Source organism: Echinococcus granulosus, assembly GCF_000524195.1.
Source record: "Echinococcus granulosus chromosome Unknown EG_S00044, whole genome shotgun sequence".
NCBI classification, from domain to species: Eukaryota; Metazoa; Platyhelminthes; class Cestoda; order Cyclophyllidea; family Taeniidae; genus Echinococcus; species Echinococcus granulosus.
Window position 1 is genome coordinate 577,172 of NW_020170424.1, and position 23,969 is coordinate 601,140.

The following is a 23,969-nucleotide window of genomic DNA, read 5'->3' on the forward strand; positions in this document are numbered from 1 at the left end:
GTGAGCTGACCAGACACATATGTGTTAACTACTAGTAGTGGGAAAAGTCATCACCATGGTACTGTGCTAGCTACTGCGAGGGTAGTATTCCATTTGGCGAAAAGCGTGGGCGATTGAAATTCCTGATTTGCCGTAAACGTCCTTTGCATACGTCTCTCTTGAATATCCAGAAATGTATATTGACACTATAGTTACTTCCGTAGGCGTTATGAGAGACCTGGCTCCCAAATAGGCTTTATTATTAGCGCGTGGAGGGGCTGGGATGCTGGCAGTTCTATGTGTCACTAGACGAGTTTTGTTAATTAAGCGTGAAGGTCAAATCAACGAGGGCTGAGCAGTCGTGAGTAGTGACAATTCTCTTTGGTCTACATTGGTCTTATCCTTTTGATCTATTTTCTCGGTGTCTCCTGTACCTAATCTCCTACGTCAGTTTGAGTGAAATTGTGAAACAAGGACTAAAGCAACGTGATGACTTTGTCAAAGTCAACGTCAGGGATACATCTTGTAGATTTTGACGGTGTCACACGCGCCCTTGAAAGCTGGGCTGTTAATTATCGATCGAAGCTAGACAATGTTTTCCAAGGAGAGCACTTCGTAGAAACAATATAACTCAGTTCTCTGGTATTCCATTCCGATTTCAGTCATTACAGCGCAGGTAGATTTCTGATGTGCTGGTTTTACTCCTCATTTACTGAGATAATGCAAGCAGTTCTCTTTTTGGACCAGGATCTGCAACGATGCAAAACTTGATAGTGGAAGAGTTGTCAGGAGTCTGTGTGATTTTTGTAGTCCTGCTTTTGTTCCACTGAGGACGTGAACGCTCTTCCGGCTTCTTCCACCAATGTGTCACACGCGTTGTGCACGCATTACAAATCCTCTCGATTCTGGAAGCAGGTTAGGATGAGTGCACGGAAGAGCCAGAAGGCTGGCTGCGGAGCTCCATACCACTGGAGGGTAGGTCAAGTTACGTGAGGCTGGAAGGACCTACATGATTACGCCTAAAAACAAAAAGAAGTTTATCAAATTGAGGATATGGATGGAGCCTACGCTCTAGACATGACTGGAACCATACACGCAGAGGTAGACATCCGGTGCGACTGCTGCCATAACAGTCATTATACTACCGACCATAACACCTGCAGCTGTTGTAGTCTAAACCAAAACAAAAATCTAGTGAGCTAGCCATTCGTGATTCCTTTGAACAGGCGTTGCCTCGATTCCACTCGAATTTTAGTGATTGTACTAGCTGTGTTCCCTTTGTGAGCTCGAGTTCACTAACTCTCGTGCATGCATTTATGCATCAGAAGCAGCAACTGAAGCAGAAGAGGCATCAATGGCCGCAGCGCTACATGCTAGCAGTCATCACAACAGGGCGACTAAAAGTGTCTGCTTCGCGCTGACGACGAAGGATGACGGCTACGACTACTGCAGCGAGGCCGAAGACAACAACGCGTACGTGTACGCCTGAAAGCTGCGTTATTGGGCAGCGCTGCTCTCCACCAATCAGCGCGTCGGCGTATAAGGCGCACTTACGATCGATTGCAAATCCCGTGCGCGCGTGTGTGCGCGGTTAGGTATGGGATTGGTGTGAGGCAATGTACAAAGGAGAAAAGGGGTAAAGAGGGTGGACAGTGTCATGTGCCTCCATGATCACTGCCAGCTGATTACGTGGGTCGATAAGTAGCCATGACCTTGAGCCTATCCAATCAATCACCTCCCCAGTACAAGCTGCGAAAATTCCAACTCAATTAAATGTGGTATCTGATTTCCCTGACACGCAAGTTTTATTTAGACATGCTTTGTTGAGTCATAAATGTTGTATGTGGTCAATAGCGCGAAATGAAGCTGGAGCCATAACCTCGTGGTGCTGCGACTTCGGATTTGCAATTTTTGGTTCATTGATTCTGAATTATTTCAAGTGTTTGAGACTAGTTTTTACTGGTCAATAATGAAAAGTTATCTCCATGAATGACCCATTGAGTATTGCTTGTAGATCTGAGATAGTTTGCCGTTCTTTAAACCTCTGGAGAACTTTTTATTAAAGAATTGCATCTTCGATAAACATTTTTAATCCGATCCGACAACAAAGTATGTATTGAAAAAGACAATTTCCTCTTTGCATTCTGCGAATGGACTGACTAAAGTCACCTGAGACCATTGTGGTTCCCAGATGCGGTATTTTCCATTTACTAGAAGGTGACATTGGAGTAAGCTAGTATACCCTGATAAATCAGGGTCGTCTACTCTGTCGTCAGTGGGGAAGGGAAACGAATTCAAAGCAGAGCTTGACGCGTCCTGTCAAAACCCTGATGTTAAATTAATGCCTACTTTGAGCATGAGTCCCCATGGACCCACAATAACTTATTGCTTCTTTAATCTTTGGGTAATCATGAATTAGTCCAATGAGTGGGGACCTAAATAACCTATTTGAGGTGACCTCATCTGATCACAAAAATAGAGTTTAAACTGGTTGTGCTACCAAGAAGGGGTTATCATCCTAGAGTGAAGAGAGCTGCGAAACTTGTGCGTAACTTTAAGTTGAAGGGAAGGAATTACTTAGTGCTATCAATGATATTTTGTGGGTTAAAGGGAATGCTTGTTTCAGAAGCAAAAATTCATCTTCATTGGAATGTGTGCTCAGTGGAGAGTAAGTTTCTTCCTCGCAAAGTCGTGCCTGGGAAAAGTGGCCGGGTGCGTAGCTTTTTGCGCCTTCAGTCAGCTGCAGGCACACGGGGACTACGGAGGTGGAGATTCTATCGACGATTCAAGTAAACAGGAGGATGACAGCTGAAGAAATTTCAGACATACACTTAATTTTCCCTTGTCTTGCCTCTCATGAAGGCTTTGATCTTAGCCGTGTGTGTCGGGCGGTGCCTGAGCAACTGCTGTCGGAGGAGTATTGTTGCAATCGCTTAGACGTCTACTCTTGACATTAAAAATATTAACATGACATGAAAATTCCATCCCATAATTCGTCATTTATACATGAAATAATCAGAAAAGCAATGTGAATTTAATTTGTGAAAAACCGATAGATTGAATCTCTCGGAACTGTATTTCAACAAGTAAACTAGGTTCTGAGGTAGTCGTAAGGGTTCAAATAAATGCCCTTAATTCACTTATAAGCTTGGCCTGACACTTAAACTAAACAATCGACCTGAATGTTAATTGACCCGGTAAGAGAGAAAGTAGTAAAATGAAAACTTTTGTTTTCCATTCTCAGTCCGTTTTTACTGACCTCGAGTTGGCCGCAGTGATCATTGCCTGTGCCGTCCATGACGTGAATCATCCCGGTGTCACCAACCAATACCTTATCAATACGAGTAAGTCCTTCTTGTCATTCTTTATCCACAGTTTACTAAAAGCAGTGAATCTTCTGAGATCTACATCACTGTTTCTTTGACATTTGGTTCTTTGGTTCCTTTTGATTATCCATATTCGCTATTGTTGCTGCCAGATTTAAAACCCCCATTTTTACGAATTATTGCGTACTTTTTAGTCTCACGACATTTGTACTTGGAGGGAAAAAGTGGGGCACGGTTGTCACACTGTCACCGTGACGCAACTGTCTATTTTGATAGATAAATGCATGCACGAACTTGGACTTGTACGAAATTTTAGCAGCCCTGTAATGGTACTGTGATTGTCCTGATAGAAATTTGGACATTTATGATTGCGATCGTATTTTGGCTAGAATTCTTAATAATTTCGGATCCCGTTGAAACTTCCCAGCTCATTCTTCTTATCCCTTGCAAGAAAGTGGTTATCTTATTTTCTGACTGGTGTCCAAACTTCCTCAATAAACTTCCACGAAGATTAAAACCCCTTTTTAATAACTAGAAACTGTAATAACATTTCTCCTTATTTTATTTCCAACCACAGAACAACCTTGTTGAAGCGAGATAAATCACGTCAAACATCAAAAGGAAAATTTGCATCATAAGTTGTGTAAGACGACGAAAGCGACTCTCAAAACCAATCAGTTTGCCCACTTTCTGACTGGACGGGTGATTTTCCTCATTCGCTTTTCCCACCTATCGCGCAATTAATTAGTCCCTTTTAGGTATTGCAATTTAGGAAGGAAAAAGATTGAAAAATTTTCTCAAATAAATGACTAGCTTATTTGCCAATTGGCTACTTGATCTCGCCTTCATTGCCTGGAACCAATCAAATGCTGGCTCGTGATCGGGCGAGTTTCCCAGCTCAGATCGTCATCCATTCGAAGTGGGTGGGAGGGGTGAGGGAGAGGGAGGGGGGGAATTTGAAAGCAGAGAGACTTTCGATAAAGCCACGATTAGTTAACACCGGGATGGACATTCAATTGGCCTATGAATGAACAGTAATTCTGGTCAAGATAGAGGTGCTAGTGGTCGGTTTCCAGTTTTTTTTCTATTAATAAACTAAAGGCGTTCCCTTCAACGCAAAGCTTTGATGGTGCTCCACTTTTGAGGTTATTAACACTAATTGCCAGACATAAATTACCCTCCTTTTTAAGAAATAACTTGTAACCGCCATTGAAAATTCGTAGCACAAAGGGTTGTATTAATTCAGTTGACTTCTACACTATTAGGACCTGTTGCTTAAAGGCGCTGTTCAGTTACTCGTAATTAAATGAAAGTCCCTTGACGAAAAATTAAAAAGTAAAATTAAATATTTGAATGGTAAATAGTGTATGTCTATGTGTCCGTGGATGTTGAGATCAAGATAATCAAGCTACTGAGTAGGCTATAGGTGAGTGATTTATTTGTACTCTAGATGATGCACTGGCGATACTGTACAATGATGCCTCGGTGCTGGAAAACTATCATTTGGCAGTGGCCTTCAATTTGCTCACCTTTCCCGGTTGCGATATTCTCGTGAATCTCACCCGAAAGCAACGCCTCACCTTCCGGCGCATGGTCATTGATATGGTGAGTTGAGGCACGATGAGATGGTTATATTATGGAGTATGCATCCTCATTCCCTTTAGTGGCGCCGATGTGGCACTAAGTTCTCATTTAACACGAGGACGCTTAGTCAGCAACACAAATGGCATGCATTTGAACCAAACACAGCAGTTTCGGAAGCTCCAGTTGGTTTCCTTTAGGGTGGTTCTCTTGTCATCTTCATTTAGCCTGAAGTTACTGTGTTCACTCTGTTAGTAGCACAACTTCCCACCCACTTTAATGGCTCCACTTTGGCTCATTTAACCAATCGTCATATCAGAGAGAGATATTGTGATTCGATTATATCAGAGACGCTGAATTAGCCTTTTAAGTAACATATACTGCTATCTGGTCTCATGCGCTGATTCTAAGCCAAATTTTTCGAAAAAAAATCATAACTTTCCTGGGGAGGAATTACTCAGTGATTTTCTTCTATTAGAAGTGCCGAATCGGCCTTATAATTACTGTCCATTCTAACCCGACTCGACGAGGCCAATCAAACCTGAACTAATTTTGTTGCGTCCTTCACTTCAACTCTCCCTAGAAAAGTTTGCCGCTCTAATAAGTACGGAACTTTTGTTTCACTGATGGATTCTCAATTTACTACATCAGTAGCTTATGTTTCTATCTGCTTCGAGGTCACCGAGTTGGAGTAATTGGCCTCTTTAGAGTTTCCCTTCCATAAGGAAGACTGTACTCGGTTATCCCAAACTATCCACATTGAGAGCGTGTAGATCCATTTATTTGAATAACTTTAATTCGAAGTTAAGCATTATTTGACACAACGCTAGCTTTGGCGCCGTTTAAAACACCTTTGTTCTAAAAAACTATCTAATTGCGTCTGACTCAGTGACCCTGAAATTTTCATCCAAGTAGTAGTAGTTCCTGCTTGGATTGTTTCTCCGGCGAAGTTTGGAACAGCTGAAAGAGACTATGAGATGTTATGAGCCAGGTCGCTTGACTGCACCTATCGCTCGAATCCACAGGCGCTGACCTGGATTCTCCTTAGCTTCCACTAAAATCTCATTTAACTCAGTGGCCAAATATGCCTTTTGAGAATTCGTTGATTACTTGAATTTTAGCACTGTCGGCAGCACGTTCTCTCGTCTTCCGTGTTGGATTCACTGTCCCGAGAGAGACAGAATGTGAAAATCAAATTGAAGCTTGGCGTACCTCTGATTCCTTTTTCTGGCTCAAATTGTGATTGGCGTCAGTGAATACATACTTGGTTTTCTAAAAAATCAGAATTTCCATATTAACGCCCCATGTTCTTAAGTCACCGAGCGGCCTTTCATTGTAACTACACTTCGAAATGGTTTAGTATGTCATTTCTTAAATAATTTTCATTCAAATAAAAGGGAAAAATTAAGGCCCAATATTTATGATTAGAGCAAGCAATTTTAATATGCTTTGCCGACTGAAATTAATTTAAGTAAAGCTTATTTTTAAATAATGTAATGCGATTTATAATCCCATTTAGGTGCTCTGCACGGATATGTCGAAACACATGTCCCTTCTTGCCGACCTTAAGACCATGGTGGAAACCAAGAAGGTGGCCGGTTCAGGCATCCTCAACCTCGACAACTATACAGACCGCATGCAGGTAGACGGCCAATTCCGCGACTCTGTGTGCTAGCTTGTCCCGGGTGTGGATTGGGTGTGTCTTGTCGCACTGGAGACATCATGTCATGTAGCACTCGCTTGTAGTCTGTGTTGGTGCGTCTAGGCGTGTGCGTGTAAAGGTGCTCGAGCTGTCTGATCTAGTTGGAAATTCCATATGGAGCACCATTTTAGTAGAATTATTAGAGAAAATATCGACAGCCGTATTGTTTGCTATTCACTTCTAGAGTTTTACGCTAGTTCAAAAGGTTGTTCTGTGCGCTAGTGTGTAATTTTGCCAGCAAATTCGACACCCCTTGTAAATTTCAAGAATTGATGTAACTAAACGCTAAACGCCACTAATATTTCGGCAAGCATTGTTTATGTTTACCGTGCCATCTGTGAGGGCTGTTTGCCATCGGTTGTTTAATTAATGGTTTTTTATTTTGCGAATCGTGAATTTAAAGGATGAGGGAATAAGTCCTAGACAAATAATGGATGGACGGATCTAGGATTTATGCACGAATGGATTGATGGAGTGATGAATGAGCTAGAAGTTGATCCGAGTTTGGCGACTATTTGAACCGAAGAACTATTGTTTCGTTTAGCTTCTGGAATGAGAAAATGTGATTCCTTATTCTCATAGTCATCGCATGTTAGATTCTTGGTAAATTGCTACCATCAGTGTAGGTCCTCTTAATTGACGAATCCCCTTATATCCGTGCCAGATCACTTTTTTTGCTTTTAACCCCCAGATCCTACAGAATATGGTGCACTGCGCGGATCTGTCTAACACAGCGAAGCCGTTGGATCTTTACACCAAGTGGATGCACCGTCTCATGGATGAGTTCTTCCTCCAAGGTGACCGAGAACGCGCCGCCGGTCTCGACATCAGCCCCATGTGTGATCGTGAAACTGCCACTATTGAAAAATCTCAGGTACTTTTCTTCCACCTCCTCTCGCATTCTGTGCTATTATTGGTGCTAATGGCGAAGCATAGGGGACGAAATCTTCAGAAGCGTCAACTTTTAACCCCTTCAGAGCGGTTGAATTCATCTTGAAAATATACGGGTGTTGATCAAGGGAATGCTGTCAATGGTTGAAAAAAGCCCGTGCTATTTTCGTTAGACCTCGCTGCAATGACTTATTGTAAATTGTAGGGGCAGCTTGTAAATTACACGCAATCGTTTATATGCATGGATGAGGAGGTGTCAGTTTATCCTCTGCCCTCCTTATTGTCCTCCGCACCACTCTTCCCGTTCACTTGTACACTCCATTAAGTGAACCTGATGGATGGTAGTTGAGCTTGTCTGCCCTACAAAATGTGTCACTATTGGCAGGTTAATTTGAGATAAGCGATTGGACTTCAGAGGCTGTCCTTATTCCTTCCCTTTGACATTCTACACTGCTTTCTGACTGACAGACTGATTGGGAAGAAAGAGACTATCTCACCCTCACTCCCCCTATTCCCTCGATGATGTCTCAACGAGTTCCAAAGGGATTGTCATCTTTTCTGGGCATTAGCGCTAGACACTTACATGATCACATTGGAAAGAGAGGAGGCAAAGGGGAAATAAAAGTGAGATAATAGAAAATGAAGTGGCTAGGGATAGGGGTATTGGTAGCGCCCTTCTATCCCTATGGGTAAGGATCACGGATCGGCATTAGTGTTATTAACATTGGTAGTAAATACTTCAATTCCTCTGTATTCCTCTTCCTGAGGGTTTTGGCTACATCTACCTTCTCAACTTTTAAACATTTTTAAAGCACCAACTAGATGCACTTGATTGTGCGACCCTTCTCTTTCATTTTTCCGACGCTTAGATGTGAATTCGGATGTGTGTTGTGTTTTTATTAACCTGCCATCATTTTCACCCATCTTTTTAACCCAATTCTTGACTCCATCGTCAGATTTAGCCTCTCACCCATCCACTCCCCTTGTCTAGACATGGATATAAGGGCGACCCGTGTAAATTGGGGCGGAATAACTCGACCTAGCATAGCAGTACCATGTTTTTTTGTCAATGGCGGATTGTTTAGAGTGGAAGTTAGAAGCTCACCTTCCACGCATTGTCTTGTAGGTCAGTTTCATCGATTTCATCTCACACCCTCTGTGGGAGATGTGGTCCGATTTGGTGCATCCTGCAGCACAGGACATTCTTGAGTTGTTGGAGTACAATCGCAATTGGTACTTCAATCTCATCCACGCTGACGACCATCATCAACAACAGACGTCACAACAACAGGCACAGTCGAAGGAGACGGAAGATTTCACTACCGCCACGACATCCACCACCACTGCCTGACATCCTCATCGAGTCGATCCACCACCTCATCTAGTGTAGATCTTCTTCCCTCCTCTTTACCTCCTTTCCTTTTACTTTTCCTCCATGGTCTCTCTCGTAGAAGTTGTAAAGGAATGAATATAGAGAGGAAAGGATGAGGGTAAGAAGTGGGGTGGCACACTTTCGATGTATCTTTCCATCCTCCCACCACTCCAATTCATCCTTGACTTCTCCTCCTTCACAATTTATCACCCAGTCCAACCACCCGACTACCACCTGTCCTTCTGCCAATTATAATCATTGTTGGTGTGTATTACTACCGCCAGACTCGAAGGAGAAAAAGATGTAGACGAGTCATTACTCCATTGTAGCATCCTCCCACCACACCCCCTCACACACCGCTCCTACTCCGTCTGGTTTCCCTCCTTTACCCCCCAACCTCCACCATCCCGGCATTCAAAGCGTGTGTGAGAAAGACTTTCCAACTCAGTTGTACAAATCATCCCACAGAGGAGAATAAGGAAGAGAAAGAGTTGAGATGGGGTGAGGCTTTTGACGATTGATGGTTGGTAGGTGGCGTCTGTGTTGCTCACGAAGACGTTTTGACGCTTTCATCAATGTACAGAAGGGACTAAGGGGGTCTGATAACATGGGTGGCTGGGAAAACTCACTTGTTCAAGCTTACATTCGAAGCAGAGCCGTGTCTCATTTCGACGTTGATATTCATTGGAGGCTCAACAGTAAGTACAATGTTCTACACGAGGAGGAAGAGGCAGCAAGCAATGCAGCGAGGAATGAGTAAGATTTGCCTTCGGCAGCGTTTCACGCTCTGCGGTTACACCTCCATACCGCTCGTCACAATGGCAGGTGCGTGTACGGAAACACCTCACAGGGCGGAACCGAAGATCATGTCATGCTCAACTGTTACAAGGAGGAGATTTCCGAACTGATAGCGGTTTGTTGCTCCCACATCGCTTAAGGTTAGACATTTCCTATGCCTCTTATTTACCATGGCAACACTCGCTGCAACAAAAAATTCACTCAATATCTTCACCGTCAGCGTCACACATATGTGACACCCCGAGTTTTCCTTTACCTTCGTGCTGACAGCAGAATGGTTGGGATTGAACAAGAAAAGAGCTGCAGGTTATTCTCGGTCTGGGGATAACTCCATCTTCTTAGAAGCTGTAGAGGTCCGGTGGAATTGTTTACCCCGGTACAACGTTCCAGGGGGCTGTAGTGATGGATTAGCCCAGGAGAGCCTGGCGGTGAATGTCGTCTCTAACATCCCATCTCCTTCGAGTCTCCGCAGAAGCAGAAGCGGTTTTCTTCCATGACATAAATGGCGCAGCCCTCCTGCCAAAGCTGCCAGCAATATGACAACCAAATAATCTCTAAAGCCGTTAGTAGACATTCAAGTCTTGAAGTAGATCCGCCAAAAACATCCACAAGAGCTGATAAATTGACGCCAACGACGACGCAAGGAGCACAGTGAGAGGTCACTCATTTAGGCGCGCAACGAACCTCCGGTGGTCAAAAATCGACTGAACGATCACGTAGATATCCGATCAGTCAGTTGGCGCAATTTCATTAAAGTATCCTTGAAAGAGGCCGGATTCAATGTTGACTAGTTGCGACACATTTTAAGGTCTCTAACACACTAGACATTATTGAAAACCCTTTTCTTTGTAAACAAGAGACCGACAGAATAAAGCATTTAAAAGTACAATGACATCAACAAGGCCCTGGGTGTGTGGAGTGAAATGTGCCAAGGAGAAGACGTCTGTATGGAGAAGCGCTTAAATGCAGGAGTAGCAGAAGGTGGAAAGGCTTTAATTAAGATGCATTCCTTGTTTTCAAGCTCTAATTAGCCTTCTTCCAGTGGATTTTTACAATCGTCGATCACTCTGCTGCATTACTTGACTGGAGTTGAATGTCATGCAACGGCACGATTGACAAGCAGCGATCAATGCTTGATAGCATTTTTGAATTGGTGATTTGGCAATTGATGAGATTATACTGAAAAGATTCAAGCTCTACTGCGGCAATGAATAGAAGTGACAAGTCGATGCAATTCTTCAAAGATGACTCGGAAGATCTCAGCGAGTGGAAAAGCCTTTGTCCTTGCCGTCGTATTTTTTAAACGGATCCAATGAAATTGCCGAGCGCGCCTTCTGCTGACCTGGTGCGCAACTCTGCTTCAAACGAGTTCTGTACCGACATCTTTGTAATCATTTATGAATTTCCTTGTTTACTAATTAAAAGCGAAAGGAGTGATCATCAAGCGATTAAGAGGACCCAAGATAAATAAGTCGGATGACTCCTCCCAAGATCGCGGACCGCACATGAAAAACATGCATACTACGGGAAAAATGAAATAAAAAGGTGGAGCAGCATCAACCAACGCGTAATACATCATATTCCACCCGCTTTGTCGTCAGATCCAACTGGAAACTCGTAAACTCCTCCAGTTGGCTAAAACGACTGTTTCATCTGAGAAAACCTGTTTTCTAGCAGATAGGGCACAGTCCTGACGAACTGCAATGAACCGATATCAAACCAGAAGCCATAACCGGTGGTAGAAAAATGCGCTCCTAAATTTATTAAAAATCTACGCACAGGAGATCTAAACCATAGGACCTAACACATGAACAGGGGCGGTGTGAATCAACAATGTAAGGTAGAATGGAGCTACATGAGGGCCAGGTCACCAGAACGCGGCGCTGTGTTGTGTAGAAGGCTGTAAATACGCGATTCAATGCCACCGAGGAGAGAGCTGGCTCCGATACGGAAGTACTCCCGGTTCACCCAATCCGGGCCCAGCATACTGTGCACCAAGGCCGTGAACTCCAGTGCGTCTTTCCAGGTCTTCAGTCCACCTGCCGGCTTGTAGCCCACCTAGAAAGAGAAGCAGAAATTGATCAGCTTTGGGGACTATCGCTTTTGTAATAAAATCGACGATCTGAAAACCTAACTTGGGCTATCTACAGTTTCATAAATTTATTAGCAAAATGTTTTTGGAAGAAGCTAGACCTATTTGAAAAGGCAATACTCGGAGAGACATTCCAAAGTGTGCAAAGCATATCGAGGAGTTCTGGTGCAATGCCATACACATCACAGTCAAGTGCCTCATGGGAACCCACCCAAAGGAAACAGGATTTTGATGCCAGGGTGGCATCATTCTGTGGTACTTTCAGAAACATCCAGAGCTGCAGCCCCTGGGATTTAAGGGGTCAACTCAACTAAAATCCATTAGAGATGACAAAGACTTGCGGCACCACGCTAAAATGAAGACACATCCTACCGTTTTTACAACAAGGAACATGTTAAATCATATATCACCGAATAGAAACTACATAGTTCGAAAAAGTGATGCTTAGACTAACTCGTTTGGTATCAAAGTCTCAAAATGAAGCAGACCACCACAGCCTACCTAGATGTTCGAATCCTCAAATGTGACACTAACAAGCACCACCCAATCGACCAATTCTGCTGCAGACGTGTGACGTGCAGACTCACGACATCTGTGACGTTAGTAGCGGATGTACCTTTCCTCACTTCCAAAAACAAAGTTGACGAATTGAGAAGACGAAAAGTACCGTAATCGGCAAAGTGTTCATAATGCATAGAACAGCCGCAAAATCTAGGAAAGGTCATTTTTTGGCAAGAAGTACGATAAAGTGAATATCAGTGAGCAAAATAGCCCGTCTTCTAGATCCCACAAAACCATTGGCTGAAATCCTTTTCATGCTAAAATTGCCAAAAATAATGCCGAGATATAGTGAAACGACGTCTCAAGGTAAGAAATATGAGGTGTAAATAGCTTTAAGCATAGCTAATAAATAACAACTTTGGATACGAGGCCCAATAAAGAGGGGAAAGTACCAGAAGCGGTGTCATCAATTAGAATAAACGATCATTGAGTTGAACTGCCAGTCGCCTATACATAAGACAAATCACCACAGTGTTGAGATGATCGTCTGTTATTTTGCTGATAAAAGTAGATGGTTATTGTGCTTAAAAACAATTTGTTCTATATTTTAATCTAGATAGGATTGAGAGCCCTAGAAGTAACCATAGGGACAGCGATTTCGACCGCTTGGCATTTGACGGAGACAAATATGCATTAAAAGCAGGTTGGTTTCCTATTTCTGATAGACACATTTTAAAAAATGTTGAAATTCGCACTTCTGCATTAAATAACCCAAGCGGTAAGTGTAGACCAATGTGGGATATTTAAAGAATCAAAAACGAAGGAAACGATCATAGAACTAGAATGAAATCTTCCCCAAAACAGAAGGCGAACATGAGACCCAGAAATGCCACAAAAACGAACCTCACAGGAAAGTAAGAGGGAGGAAATCACACACCTTAATGCCATAAGTGTCTTGAAAATCCGCAATGGCACGACACATCACAACACTGATTGGGAGAGTCGCATTAACAGTGCTCTCTTTGCCTGTAGATGTCTTGATAAAGTCAGCCCCAGCAAGCATGCATGTCATAGAAGCTGCGTAGACATTTGCATAGGAACCCAATTCACCGACCGCAAGAATGGTCTTGAGATGAGCACGATTTCCACACGTCGTTCGCATTTCACAAATCTCATCGTACAGATCTAGAGGAGAGTTAATTGTCAACTAGAAAAGGAAATTAGGAATCTACCTCTCCATCTGCCTTCAAGAGCAAGAGTCCGGTTGATAACAATATCGATTTCGGAGGCTCCACTATCAATTGCATAGCGGATCTCTTCTAACCTCGATTTGAGAGAATATTGGCCAGATGGAAAGCCAGTAGCAACTGCAGCTATGGGTATATATGAGGCGCCAATTCGTTCGAGATAATCCAATGCAGTTTTCACTTGGTAGGGGTAGACACAGACAGCAGCGGTACCTGCATTTTGCTAGTTACAAATAGTAGGGGCGGCTTACGAACTTCCCCTGGGGTCACGCCATAGCGTTCAGAGAGTTTGTCCAGAATTGGCGTGCTTAGAGGGCGTTTAGCTTTGGCACAAAGACGGTGCACATTGGCGGAAGTGTCATCACCGGCAAGGGTGGTGAGATCGATGAAACCAACGGTTCTCAGGAGCCATTGAATCTGTCAAGTATGTAAAATTCAGAAGAAAACCCTACCTCTGGATTACCCTCGAGACGTATGCTACTTAAATCCTTGGCCAGAACGTTTATATTGGAGGCATCAACAACAGAGGAATGAACAAGATCACGGTCTGGGGAATCATCAAGATTTTACCAATTAGTCATACCAAAAGCAGAAATTGTATTAGACTTCATCGTTTTCCTGCGGCGATTGACTCGGATTGCACGCGGAAATTTTCCGTAATGTACCAAAAATGCTACAAATTAAAACTACATTTACAAGTTGTAAATTTTTTAAAATGGTTAAATTTCACAAAAATATTATAACACCTTAATTGTCAATCTTATTTTACAAATCCGATGTTGCTTGTAGATACTGCTTTTTGTGTAACAATGGAGATGCCAAAAAATTAAGCAAACAAAAAAGTAAAAATGCAATCTGTTGCAACGAATTTCGAAAATGGAAAGAGATAGGTTGCGGAAGTGCAATTACGTGAATGACTAAGTATTCATCTATTGGTAAAGCAAATTGAGATTTACGAGGTCGTATTGATGGTCTTTTTACAGGTTCTTTGGAGACAATGTGATACTTGTGTTTTAACCAGTAAACCACCATGGTTTAAATTTAAGATTCATATCTTCCCCTAATCTAGCAAGTCCGCAAGACTTGCAAAATGTGGGCATCACGACGTCCCACCGAAATTATGGATAACATGTAACAAGTCAGGTTCCGGGCTGCTACTTCTCGTTCTACAATTTGTTTAATTTCCTATAAAGATTTTTTTCGCAACCGCAATGGGTGCTGCTCTTCACTACCACCTTTAGCCTCCACACCCTTGGAACAAGTGGGACTGTAATACTCAATGTTTTAATGTGCCTTTCAGGGAGGGGGCCCTCAGGAAATACGAATCTCGTGACAGGATCGTTCTCTCCCGTACCTAGTGACTGCGGTTCCTCCCTTCTTAAGCGTTGTACTTTCCCTCTCGGTCCTTACTTCTTTAATAAATATGTCCAAATTGAACCAACCGGGCTCTTTTAAGAACGCTTGGAACAGGGAAGTGGGGATCGATGAGTCTCGCCCTACAGGGACATGTTTTATTAAGTATTGACAAACAAAGAAGAACAGGCATCAAGGTCAAGGTGTCCGAGGTACGTTTTTTCCTCAAAGTCGATGACATTCGACCCATTACGGGGTTTATATATTCTACCCACCTCAAGCTTAAGGAGTACGTTTTAAATAAACACACTATACGGTCGTGATTAACAATTTAGGTTCTTATTTTTTTAGGCATATTATAAAATTTCCTACAAAACTGTAACAGTAAAGGCATTTGGTACATAAAAACGAGATCAAGAGCCCAACTTATACTAACAGCAATGTTTTGACCAATTAGAAAGGGCTGCAATGTAATGTTAATCATTTTTAAAAGAATTATACAAGTTATTATGAGCATGGAGTTGTAGATGCATAAATCTGCTGAAATGAATATAGGGGGTGATCATCTACTTAGTTTGGCATAACAAGTGATTGAAAGTACGGGTAAAAATGCACTTAACAAGTGCCTTTTTTGTCGTTTTAAGCAATCACTAGGTAAGCCAATTAATGGCTTCAGGTCGGGCTCGTTTTAACTCACCAAGTATTTAAACAAAAGGACACAGAAGAATTTAGTGGTATGTGTACGGTTCCTGGTTTTCTTTTCCTTGACTTCTAAGCCCCCTATGACCACATTTCGTGATATCTGTCCTGAAAAATGATATTTATTTCTGTTAATCTTTAGGTTTTCTACAATTCCAATTCAGTTAACTCCTCGATACTTGTAAACTTCCAAGTTAAAGGGTTCTTTCAAGCACATGCGTACATCGTATGGCCGGTATTGGACAGTAAGCTGCGCTCTCTGACTTAAATGTTTTAGACGAAATACATTTGATCATCCATCCTCTTGGAATAGTGCAGCCCAGTATGTTTTGATTATCCTCCTTTTACTAAACTAATCAGATTAGGAATGGGCAGAACCATGCAAAACGACACGCATAAGAATTCCTCGTCCTTTCAACAAAGTGCTGATAAAAGGGTGTGTTGACTCTTTGTGTTATTTGTAACAGGGTCCCACGCTACATGTTAGTTCCTTGCAAACTCATGTCTGCATTTTTAACCATGTAGTCTCTCCTGAGTAACGCGAGTGGCTCTTCGTCATTAGGCGGATTGGGTGGAAGCATTGGACTCAACTATGCTCCTCGTCCTTCGTCCTCTACTCGACTAAAAGGACTTAACTCTAACGTTGCCAACGTGCGAAATGCTTACAATCAAGATTCTGGTGTGGACAGCGTTGCCTTGAACCTTCTCCCCTATGGACCCAGTTCAAACTTCCATGGTACACCGCAACGAGGTATTTCCGAGCCTTCTTTGCTCACTGGAATTGGAAGTATGAACCACGCAGTGAATTCTGAGATCTCTTCACTCATGTCCGGCCTTGTGAACAATTCCAAACCACCGTTTATGGGTCCAAGCAAGTCCGTCACGGGTATGGGCTTGCTGGGTGGTTCTGTAAGCACCGCCACTAATCTCATGAACCCGGGCGTTTCTTCTGGTCTCGCATTTGATCCCTCCGATTTTCCCCCAATTATGAATTCTGTGAATCAATCGCAAAACCAAAGTATTGCTGGCAGCTCTCAAAGTCGAAATTACGTCTCAGTTATTGCAAAGGGTGGTGGCAATAGCGGGATATCTCCTCTAGGTGGCGGTGGCGGTGGCGGTAGTAGTGGTGCTGTTTCCAATCAAGCCTCCTTCTCGGCGTCCAACATTCAGGCCTCACCGGAATTTTCCATAGACAGGGATTTCCCCGCTTTACCGGTTGCTCAAAGTTCTGCAAATGCTGTTACTGCCAGTGGGGCTGGCGGTAGTGGTGGGCCAGGTGCTGGTGCTTCGTCTCCTTCCTCTGTAATCCCCACTGCGTTACCCTCCGTCACCATTCCCATGTCGAGTCAATCACTTAACGCCTCATCTGCCGAAACAGTGCTGAAGAATCAGGCAACTCATCGAGTACAGCGTTCTCAGAGCGGTAGTTTGTCCGTTGGTGGAGCAAATTTCAGTGGCACCTTGCAATTGCTGGGCGACAACTATGTCACCAACATTCCCAAGAACATGATTGACAACCAATTTGGGATGATTGGTCTGCTTAAGCTAATTCAAATCGATCCTTCCTTCGAAACACTCGCTCCCGGATTAAATTTAGCCTCTTTAGGCATTGTCAACTGGCCTCCATCTGGGTAACCACTTGTGATTTGGTTTTCTTTTTCAATGACTTATGTTCCTGATTTTAATTTGTCCAATAATCCTCCTGCCCATGGTTCCAAGGAAATTGTTTTCAGATTTAAGCTAGGTTTGTGGTATATAGTCCCCAACTGGGTTGACTCTGCTTGAGCTGGACCAACCAGTTTTTCGTGAAAAAGAACCGTCAGGGTATGGGTGTTTGAGGTATTAGTACCCGCCTCACATTCAGCTGACTGTTTATATCCAGCAAATCATTCTTGGACTGCGTTTGGAGAATTAAATTGACTTACTCAAAATCACTTTTATAGGCGTTGTTCTCGGGTGTGACTGGCTATTCTGCTAGTAAACCCCCCTTAATTCAGTTAGTCTAGGGACCTCAAGGAAAGCCACTTCTCAATTAGCATCAAATGCCAAGGTTACCCAAGGTTTAGCGACGAAGCAGGCTCGCTATCGGGATAAGGAAGTCTAATGGGTGGTTTCAGTCCATTCAACTACCTATTAGCTCGTTTTAAGGCGAAACTGGCATTGCCATGTTTGCATGAAATAAGTGCGACTCTTGAAAACGATGAGGAATCTCGCTATTCTCCCTGATCTACTGGGAAACTGTTCTCTACTGGACCAGCTGTAATTCTGATTGAAATTCGTGGGAGCACAAATTGTTTATGTTATGAAAACGTCATTTCCTTCACAAATGACCTGTTCTTTCAAAAAATGGTCACTTTTTCAGCATCTACTCCCCTACACTACTAGCACTTGCAATTTCACTGTTATTTGCACGTCGTCACGTCACGAAACGTCATTATCATGCTAACATCTATTGCACCACGTGGTGTTCAAGTGTGAATAGCAGAGAATTGGTTCCTAGAACGCGATCCATTCTTCCTCCTCACACGCCATTTGGCCATAGTAACTGTGCCGAGGAATTTGTCTACTTTATGGTGATTCTTTGTGGCATAGGCGGTTTTTTAATGCCTCTTCCTCATTTTCAGGGAACTACACAGCGTTTTTGCCTCTCCCTTGACCGATCAGTGCATGTTGCGACCTCATGATATGGACTACAACGTACCTCCAGAGTACCAAATTCGCAGTCGGATTGCGAGCCGTCTTCCTTCTGACCCTCCACTGGAAAATCTCACTGACGAAATCCTCTTTTGGATATTCTACAATTGCTGTCGCGAAGAAGTTCAATTGGTCGCCGCTAAGGGGCTGTAAGTCCTGCCTACTCACTTTTGTCTAGTTTGCGTATTTTATCGTCCTGTTACATCCATTTTGCTCTCAATGATTTAGAAAGATAGGGTCTGGTAAAGCCAAAAAGAGCAATTGTGATTGATTTGTGAATGCAGATACAACCGAGATTGGCGGTATCACAAAAAGAAGATGCGATGGCTCACCCCCGTCCCTGGAGGTGATGTGATCCGAGAAGGCGCCTCGGAGCAGGGCACTTATTACTGCTGGGAACCGCTGGCCTCGGAAAAGGTGATTCAACAAATGACCATCTGCTACGCTGACCTGGACGACACACCGACTACCTACCAGTTGTCCTCCTCCACTCTCAACGCTAGAGTGCAGCCCATACCTCCGATTTATCACCAACAACAACAGCAGCAGCAGCAGCACATGTTTAGCAGCAGCAGTGGAGCAGGTGGATCCACCTATTTTACGCAGACCGGACGCATTCCTCGACCTCCTGCGACTGCAGCTAACACCTCTAAACTGTCAGTTGTCTCCTCGATGCTGCCCAATGGACCAACAATTGGTGTATCCCAGCAGATGCCAGTGGGGAAAGCAGAGTCGAAAGTGAACGACTCCACCGTACCTCTGGTCGTCGCTGCTCCTGGCTCTGCCGCCGCCGCTGCTGCTGCTGCTGCTGTGTCCTCCTCTAATGGCCCGAGCTCAGTCGATCCCATAACAACTGCTACAACAACAGTACCGTCGTCATCATCTTAGCCTGCTGCATTCCTCTCTGCTTGCTTTTCTCTTCCTGCCAGTCTCTTCACCTGAATGCATTTACTCTCCTCTTTGGTCTTCTCCTTGTCAGCCACTCATCGACCGTTGCGCGAAAGTGTAAATTCTCCTCCCCCTTCCACTCCTCCCAAGGAGGCGTACGTGTATTTATTGACTTCGGAAATGTTTGAGGCAATTCAGCTCTGTAATACACCTACCTACCCACCTACCTCTTTCGTCCGCTTCACTTCCACATCTTTAGGAAGGATGGGTGAATGGACACAGGACTCATCATCCCTATTTTTTTCCTGTTTGTACCACTCCCCTTTCTCTCTCCCTTTGCATTCTTCAGCTAGCACACCAGCGGTGACAGTAGCAGCAGCAGCAACTATGAATGGATGAAAATTCCTTCCTTTCCTCTTTCTCATCAATGACAACATCGACGTGAAAATTGTTGCCATGGTGGTCGCAATTTCACCTCGTTCTGTCTGTTTGTATGTGCGCTCGCGCATGTGTGCGCGCACTCACATTAGCAAATCTTTCAAAAGTACAATTCTCTATTGGCTAAAGAGGTATTTGTTGTGCTTGTGGAAGGATGAGGAGGAGATGTCTCACGTTGTTCCTTCTAGGTTGGAGCTTCAAGTGTTGCCTTGTCAGTGTGGAAGGGATTGTCTTGCCACTTCTCCATGACTCGGTGTCCAGATCGTTTATTCGGATGGTCAAGTGAGTTCAGCTAGCTGGCAGTCTTGTGGACAACTTTGGTCTTCGTCTCTGCCGGGTGAGTGTGTAGATGAATGAACGTGGCGAGTGATGGAGTCATTGTGGGACCTTCGGTTTCACGCTCAACAAAGCGTGTGCACGAGTGGTAATGCGTTGTGTGCTGAAGGATTCGCAGTTCTGACTTCGCCTCTCTGTCAGCAATAGGTCATCTTCCACGCCAGTATAGTCTACTACGATGCGAGAGAAGGCTCAGAGCTCCACAATGAAAACTCCTGCAGTGCCGATTTGACTCGACTGCCACTCGAATATGGACTGCATCGTACTTGATGGGTGAAGTTAATTTCGTGTCTTGTTCCACGTAGCTCTGCTGTTTTGAGGTTTGACAAAAGGCCACTTCCAACCCTTAAACTGTCTATTGTTTCCGCAACAAGTAGTTTTGTAGATGTCCTTTGAAGTACCACGGAGGGATGGATGGATAGATGGGTGAATGGACGTGGAATGGGTGGGTGGATGGATGGATGGCTTCAGTGCACCAGCCACTAGCTGTTGTCATGAAAACTATTGTGGAAGCGGCTACTGCTACCAAGGACGCTGCTGATGACAGGTGGAAGGCTGTCCAACAGCCTCCTCCGACTTGGCCTCCACCGCAATGCTCGTAGAACATAGATTGAACTCCAATGCTGTGAAGTAATTTCAAGTAAAATTCAGCGTAGCTTTGCCTTGGTCTATTAGAAAAATACACTTGGCTATTCTTTCTACTGCATTCCTCTTCTTTTGAAGCGTCAGCCAAACCTGATGCATGTAATTGGATCTTGTCTGAGACAGACACTTTCCCTCATAGTTGTTGCGTGTTCCTTGGAGAAGATGCGGAGCACAGTAACAAATAGGACGCGATGCCCACAAATTGTGAAAAGCAAATTGGTTCCAAAGATGCACCATCTAGAGATCCATCGCGTTGAAGAGCACTCTCTATTTTTGACAGTAAAGAAGAATTGTGCCACTGCGACGCATAGGGAGGAGGGTTAATGAAGTAGGCACACCCAGGCGACGACAGCAGTGGTGGTAATACAGAGACTAAGAAGGTAAATAAAAAATGCATTCAATGGGACAGAAATGAGTGAAATGCGGTAAAGTGGGAGAGAGATGACCACAGCAGGCGTGATAACGGAGCTAGGAGCAGCTGTCTACATTGCCGTCCTTCCGGCACTCTTGAATTTGTGGCGTTGTCGAAGCTGTTGCTGATCCTATTGCGGCCACTGGAGATAAGACGAGGATATGGGCTGCATTCTGCAATTCACTGTGCTCCGTGTATGAGGCAAATCAACATAACCAATCGCCATTTGCCTAGTCTCCCTCGTCTAGCAGATGTCAAGCTACGAACCACATCTGCGAGTTACCTCACCTTCAGTCACATGACTGAGCCATGCCAACTCCTTTCTGTGAAATCAACGCGGAGTGGTTTCCAGCACTCTCTACTCCAAGCTAGCTGTCTGGGCAACTACGAGTGACATTTGAGTACAACTGACTTATGAAGGTATTAACCTGGACGATTGGGACGGTGGAGGGTGGAAGGGAAGTACTTACAGCTCTTTAGCGGCCACTACTTGAATGCCCTCCTGAGTGTGGTTGTAGACGATAAAGTGGGGAATTTCGTGAGTGAATGTTTTCAGTGAAGCCTCAGCGGGAAGACGATCCTCAATGTAACCATCAGTTTGACAATCCTGAGGCATGTCGTGATTAGCGTCATGCGTTGAGCAGTTCACCATAAACAGGAAAGGTGTGGTAGGAATCATCCATTCTGCCTAGAATCGGAATAAGATGAACTACCACAGGATGTGGACGAGAGATGTGGAAGAAGGTGCAGCTGGTCAGAAATAATAAGGCCCGTGGCAATGTCTTCATTTCCTGAAGCGACACCACATGGAAATGACACTAAAAGCATGTCACTGATGTGGTGGCATGAATGCTCAAAAATAGTGCAAAATGATAAGTTTTTCTTTTCTGGAGACTGAGCAGACCACCTTATGAGGAAGTGACAAATGCATAACATAATTCCTGTTCAGCTCCAGTCAACTTCTGCTGCAAAGGAATGCAGCAGAACTTCCAATACTCTATGAAAGTATGACTTTCGCGGTAGTAGTGGTAAATAAAATTGTACCTCAGTGTACCCCAACCACAAATTCTGTTAGAGGCAGTGCTACCATCGTCCCCGCTTCTTGAACAGGATGCGGTACTGATTCGATCACTTGCAGTTGCTGAAACGTGCTTTGGACATTGAAAGCTGCCTGATGAACTTGAGCCATGAGACTGATGAGGAGAGGTCAGAAGTGGAGGGGAATTAGCAGGATCATGCACAAATCCGGAAGAAGGACGCTGCGCCCCTTTTCATCTTCAGGCGACAACTCACCTGCCTAGTCTTGGCCATCAGCTGTGCAGGCGTGTTGGAAGGTGCTCCTAACTGCGCCTATTCATAAAAAGCCGTCACATAGTCTCTTTGTAAATAGTCAGGGCAAAACACGATCAAGCAGTAGGTATGCTGGCTGTTGATGTGGCGGAATAAAAAGACATACGCCTGGCTGGCCCATATATGGGGTTGTGAGCCATTGACGATTGACCTCATACACGAAAGGTCACTCTACTATGCACATGTGTGGGCACCTTCAGCGTCAATTGCTACATTGACTGCGATTCTTCGATGCAGAGCGATTTGAAAGGCAGGAGGACAAACGATTTGTCTGCTAATCATCGATGTGAAGGAGTGAGTAGTACCAGAGACTGGGTGGCGGACCAGTCGATTCTCTCTTTAGTAATCACTTCACCATAAATTGGAGTTTGGTAACGGTAATTCTATCCAATTTGCGACACTTTGACAGGGGAGTCAAATTACTGCAACGGTGAATGTTCCACGCAATCAAAATACTCTGCTTTCCATAAATCTGCAGTCAGCTTTTCCTCATGATGGTGTTGCTGCTGCGTAAGAGCTGTGGAGAAGGGCCACTAGGGTGGTGTGGAGGGATCCAGGCGAGAGTAGGAAGGTGGAATTCACATTAATATTTGTCAATGGGCGTGGGAAGTGGGATGGAGATGATCAACAAGTGCAGTTACTCAGGTACCACGTCGGCTCAGAGGTGTTTCAAGACAGAAAAGTAAGTGTAAATGAAGAAGAGAAATTGCGAGCGAAATGACTCGCTTTTAATGACTGTCAAAACAAGCAGAACTTCCTAAATTCCTTCACTGGCTGTGCATTCATTCAAATAGCTTGCGATGCTAAATTTCACTGCTCGGTGAAAAAGCGACTGAACGAATGCGCTGTGGAAAGCCGTGTTGCTCGGGGCACTACCTTCCCTCTTCACTACTGCCAGTTGGAGTTAGAACTTAATGCTGACAGTAGACAGGTACATGAATGACCGAGGCACTCGGATGGCAAGATTGTGACCTGGGCGATAGCCACATGGCTGGTTATCTACAGAGGCAGTGCAAGAGTCAAAAGGAAGTGAGGTGATATTCTACATGGGAAGAATGCCTGCAGCAATGGAGAAGTGTGCCAAGGGGAGTTCTGAGATGAGATGGGCCACGCTGGTCTAATGTGCGATGCGATAAGATTATGGGGATCTAGGCGGTGCAGAGTGATAAATCGAAATGAGCACATCTACAGTGACGTGGAATAGCGATGCATGAAATCGAAAGTGAACTGCACTGTTTGGAGTGCTTGCAGCTGCAGTAAACACGTCGAATTCCACTTGATTTCTTCTTTAACACCCGCCTGGCTAAAGGGACTTACCGGGAACACTTTGCGCCTTCATCAAAGTAAAGCTTGGATCTACACGGTTTAGGCTATTCGGCAGGCCCATTCTTGAAGGACGTTACTACTGGTGCAAATCAACGCAGAGTGAACTGTCGGCAACTCACTCCACCAGAGTTAGTAGTGGAGAGAATTACCTGCTTTTTCAAATATTCATCGTTCTCATTTACTTTGCTGCTCTAATCGGCATGCTTTCGGTTGAGGTAACATTTGGTGCCTCATTTAACAACTCGGCAAATGCAAGAAATTCTTTGAAGTGTGGTTGTGTGTGGATGTCGAAGCCTCGGATAGGTGCCTAAGCAGTGGTTTTAAGCGGGACTTTTGGAA

General features: G+C 44.1%; 3 protein-coding genes across 3 annotated transcripts in view; 2 read left to right on the top strand and 1 right to left on the bottom strand. All coding sequences in view use genetic code 11, as the record gives it.

The window, feature by feature from the left end:
* The window catches only part of EGR_05712 (cAMP-specific 3',5'-cyclic phosphodiesterase), a gene marked incomplete at both ends in the record, with an annotated part of 31,014 nt that extends 22,184 nt beyond the window's left edge, over window positions 1-8,830 (top strand). The window contains 7 exons of the mRNA XM_024494961.1: window positions 1,265-1,452; window positions 2,720-2,918; window positions 3,224-3,323; window positions 4,756-4,910; window positions 6,406-6,528; window positions 7,280-7,462; window positions 8,606-8,830. Of these exons, the coding sequence (XP_024350657.1) occupies window positions 1,265-1,452; window positions 2,720-2,918; window positions 3,224-3,323; window positions 4,756-4,910; window positions 6,406-6,528; window positions 7,280-7,462; window positions 8,606-8,830 (1,173 nt within the window). The remainder of the gene's footprint in view (window positions 1-1,264; window positions 1,453-2,719; window positions 2,919-3,223; window positions 3,324-4,755; window positions 4,911-6,405; window positions 6,529-7,279; window positions 7,463-8,605) is intronic.
* Window positions 8,831-10,908: 2,078 nt separating this feature from the next.
* EGR_05713 (Putative deoxyribose-phosphate aldolase) lies at window positions 10,909-14,100 on the bottom strand (the record flags this gene model as incomplete). Its single annotated transcript, XM_024494962.1, has 7 exons — window positions 10,909-11,020; window positions 11,505-11,707; window positions 13,180-13,427; window positions 13,475-13,702; window positions 13,741-13,906; window positions 13,942-14,036; window positions 14,073-14,100. The coding sequence occupies 7 exons, from the start codon at window positions 14,098-14,100 to the stop codon at window positions 10,909-10,911; spliced, it is 1,080 nt and encodes a 359-aa protein (XP_024350658.1).
* A 1,669-nt stretch (window positions 14,101-15,769) lies between these two features.
* EGR_05714 (Regulator of gene activity) lies at window positions 15,770-19,123 on the top strand (the record flags this gene model as incomplete). The annotated part of the gene is made up of 6 exons (XM_024494963.1): window positions 15,770-15,786; window positions 15,819-15,863; window positions 15,902-15,977; window positions 16,067-17,172; window positions 18,166-18,384; window positions 18,520-19,123. 6 exons carry the CDS (start codon window positions 15,770-15,772, stop codon window positions 19,121-19,123), a joined length of 2,067 nt encoding a protein of 688 aa, XP_024350659.1.
* Window positions 19,124-23,969: the final 4,846 nt, after the last annotated feature.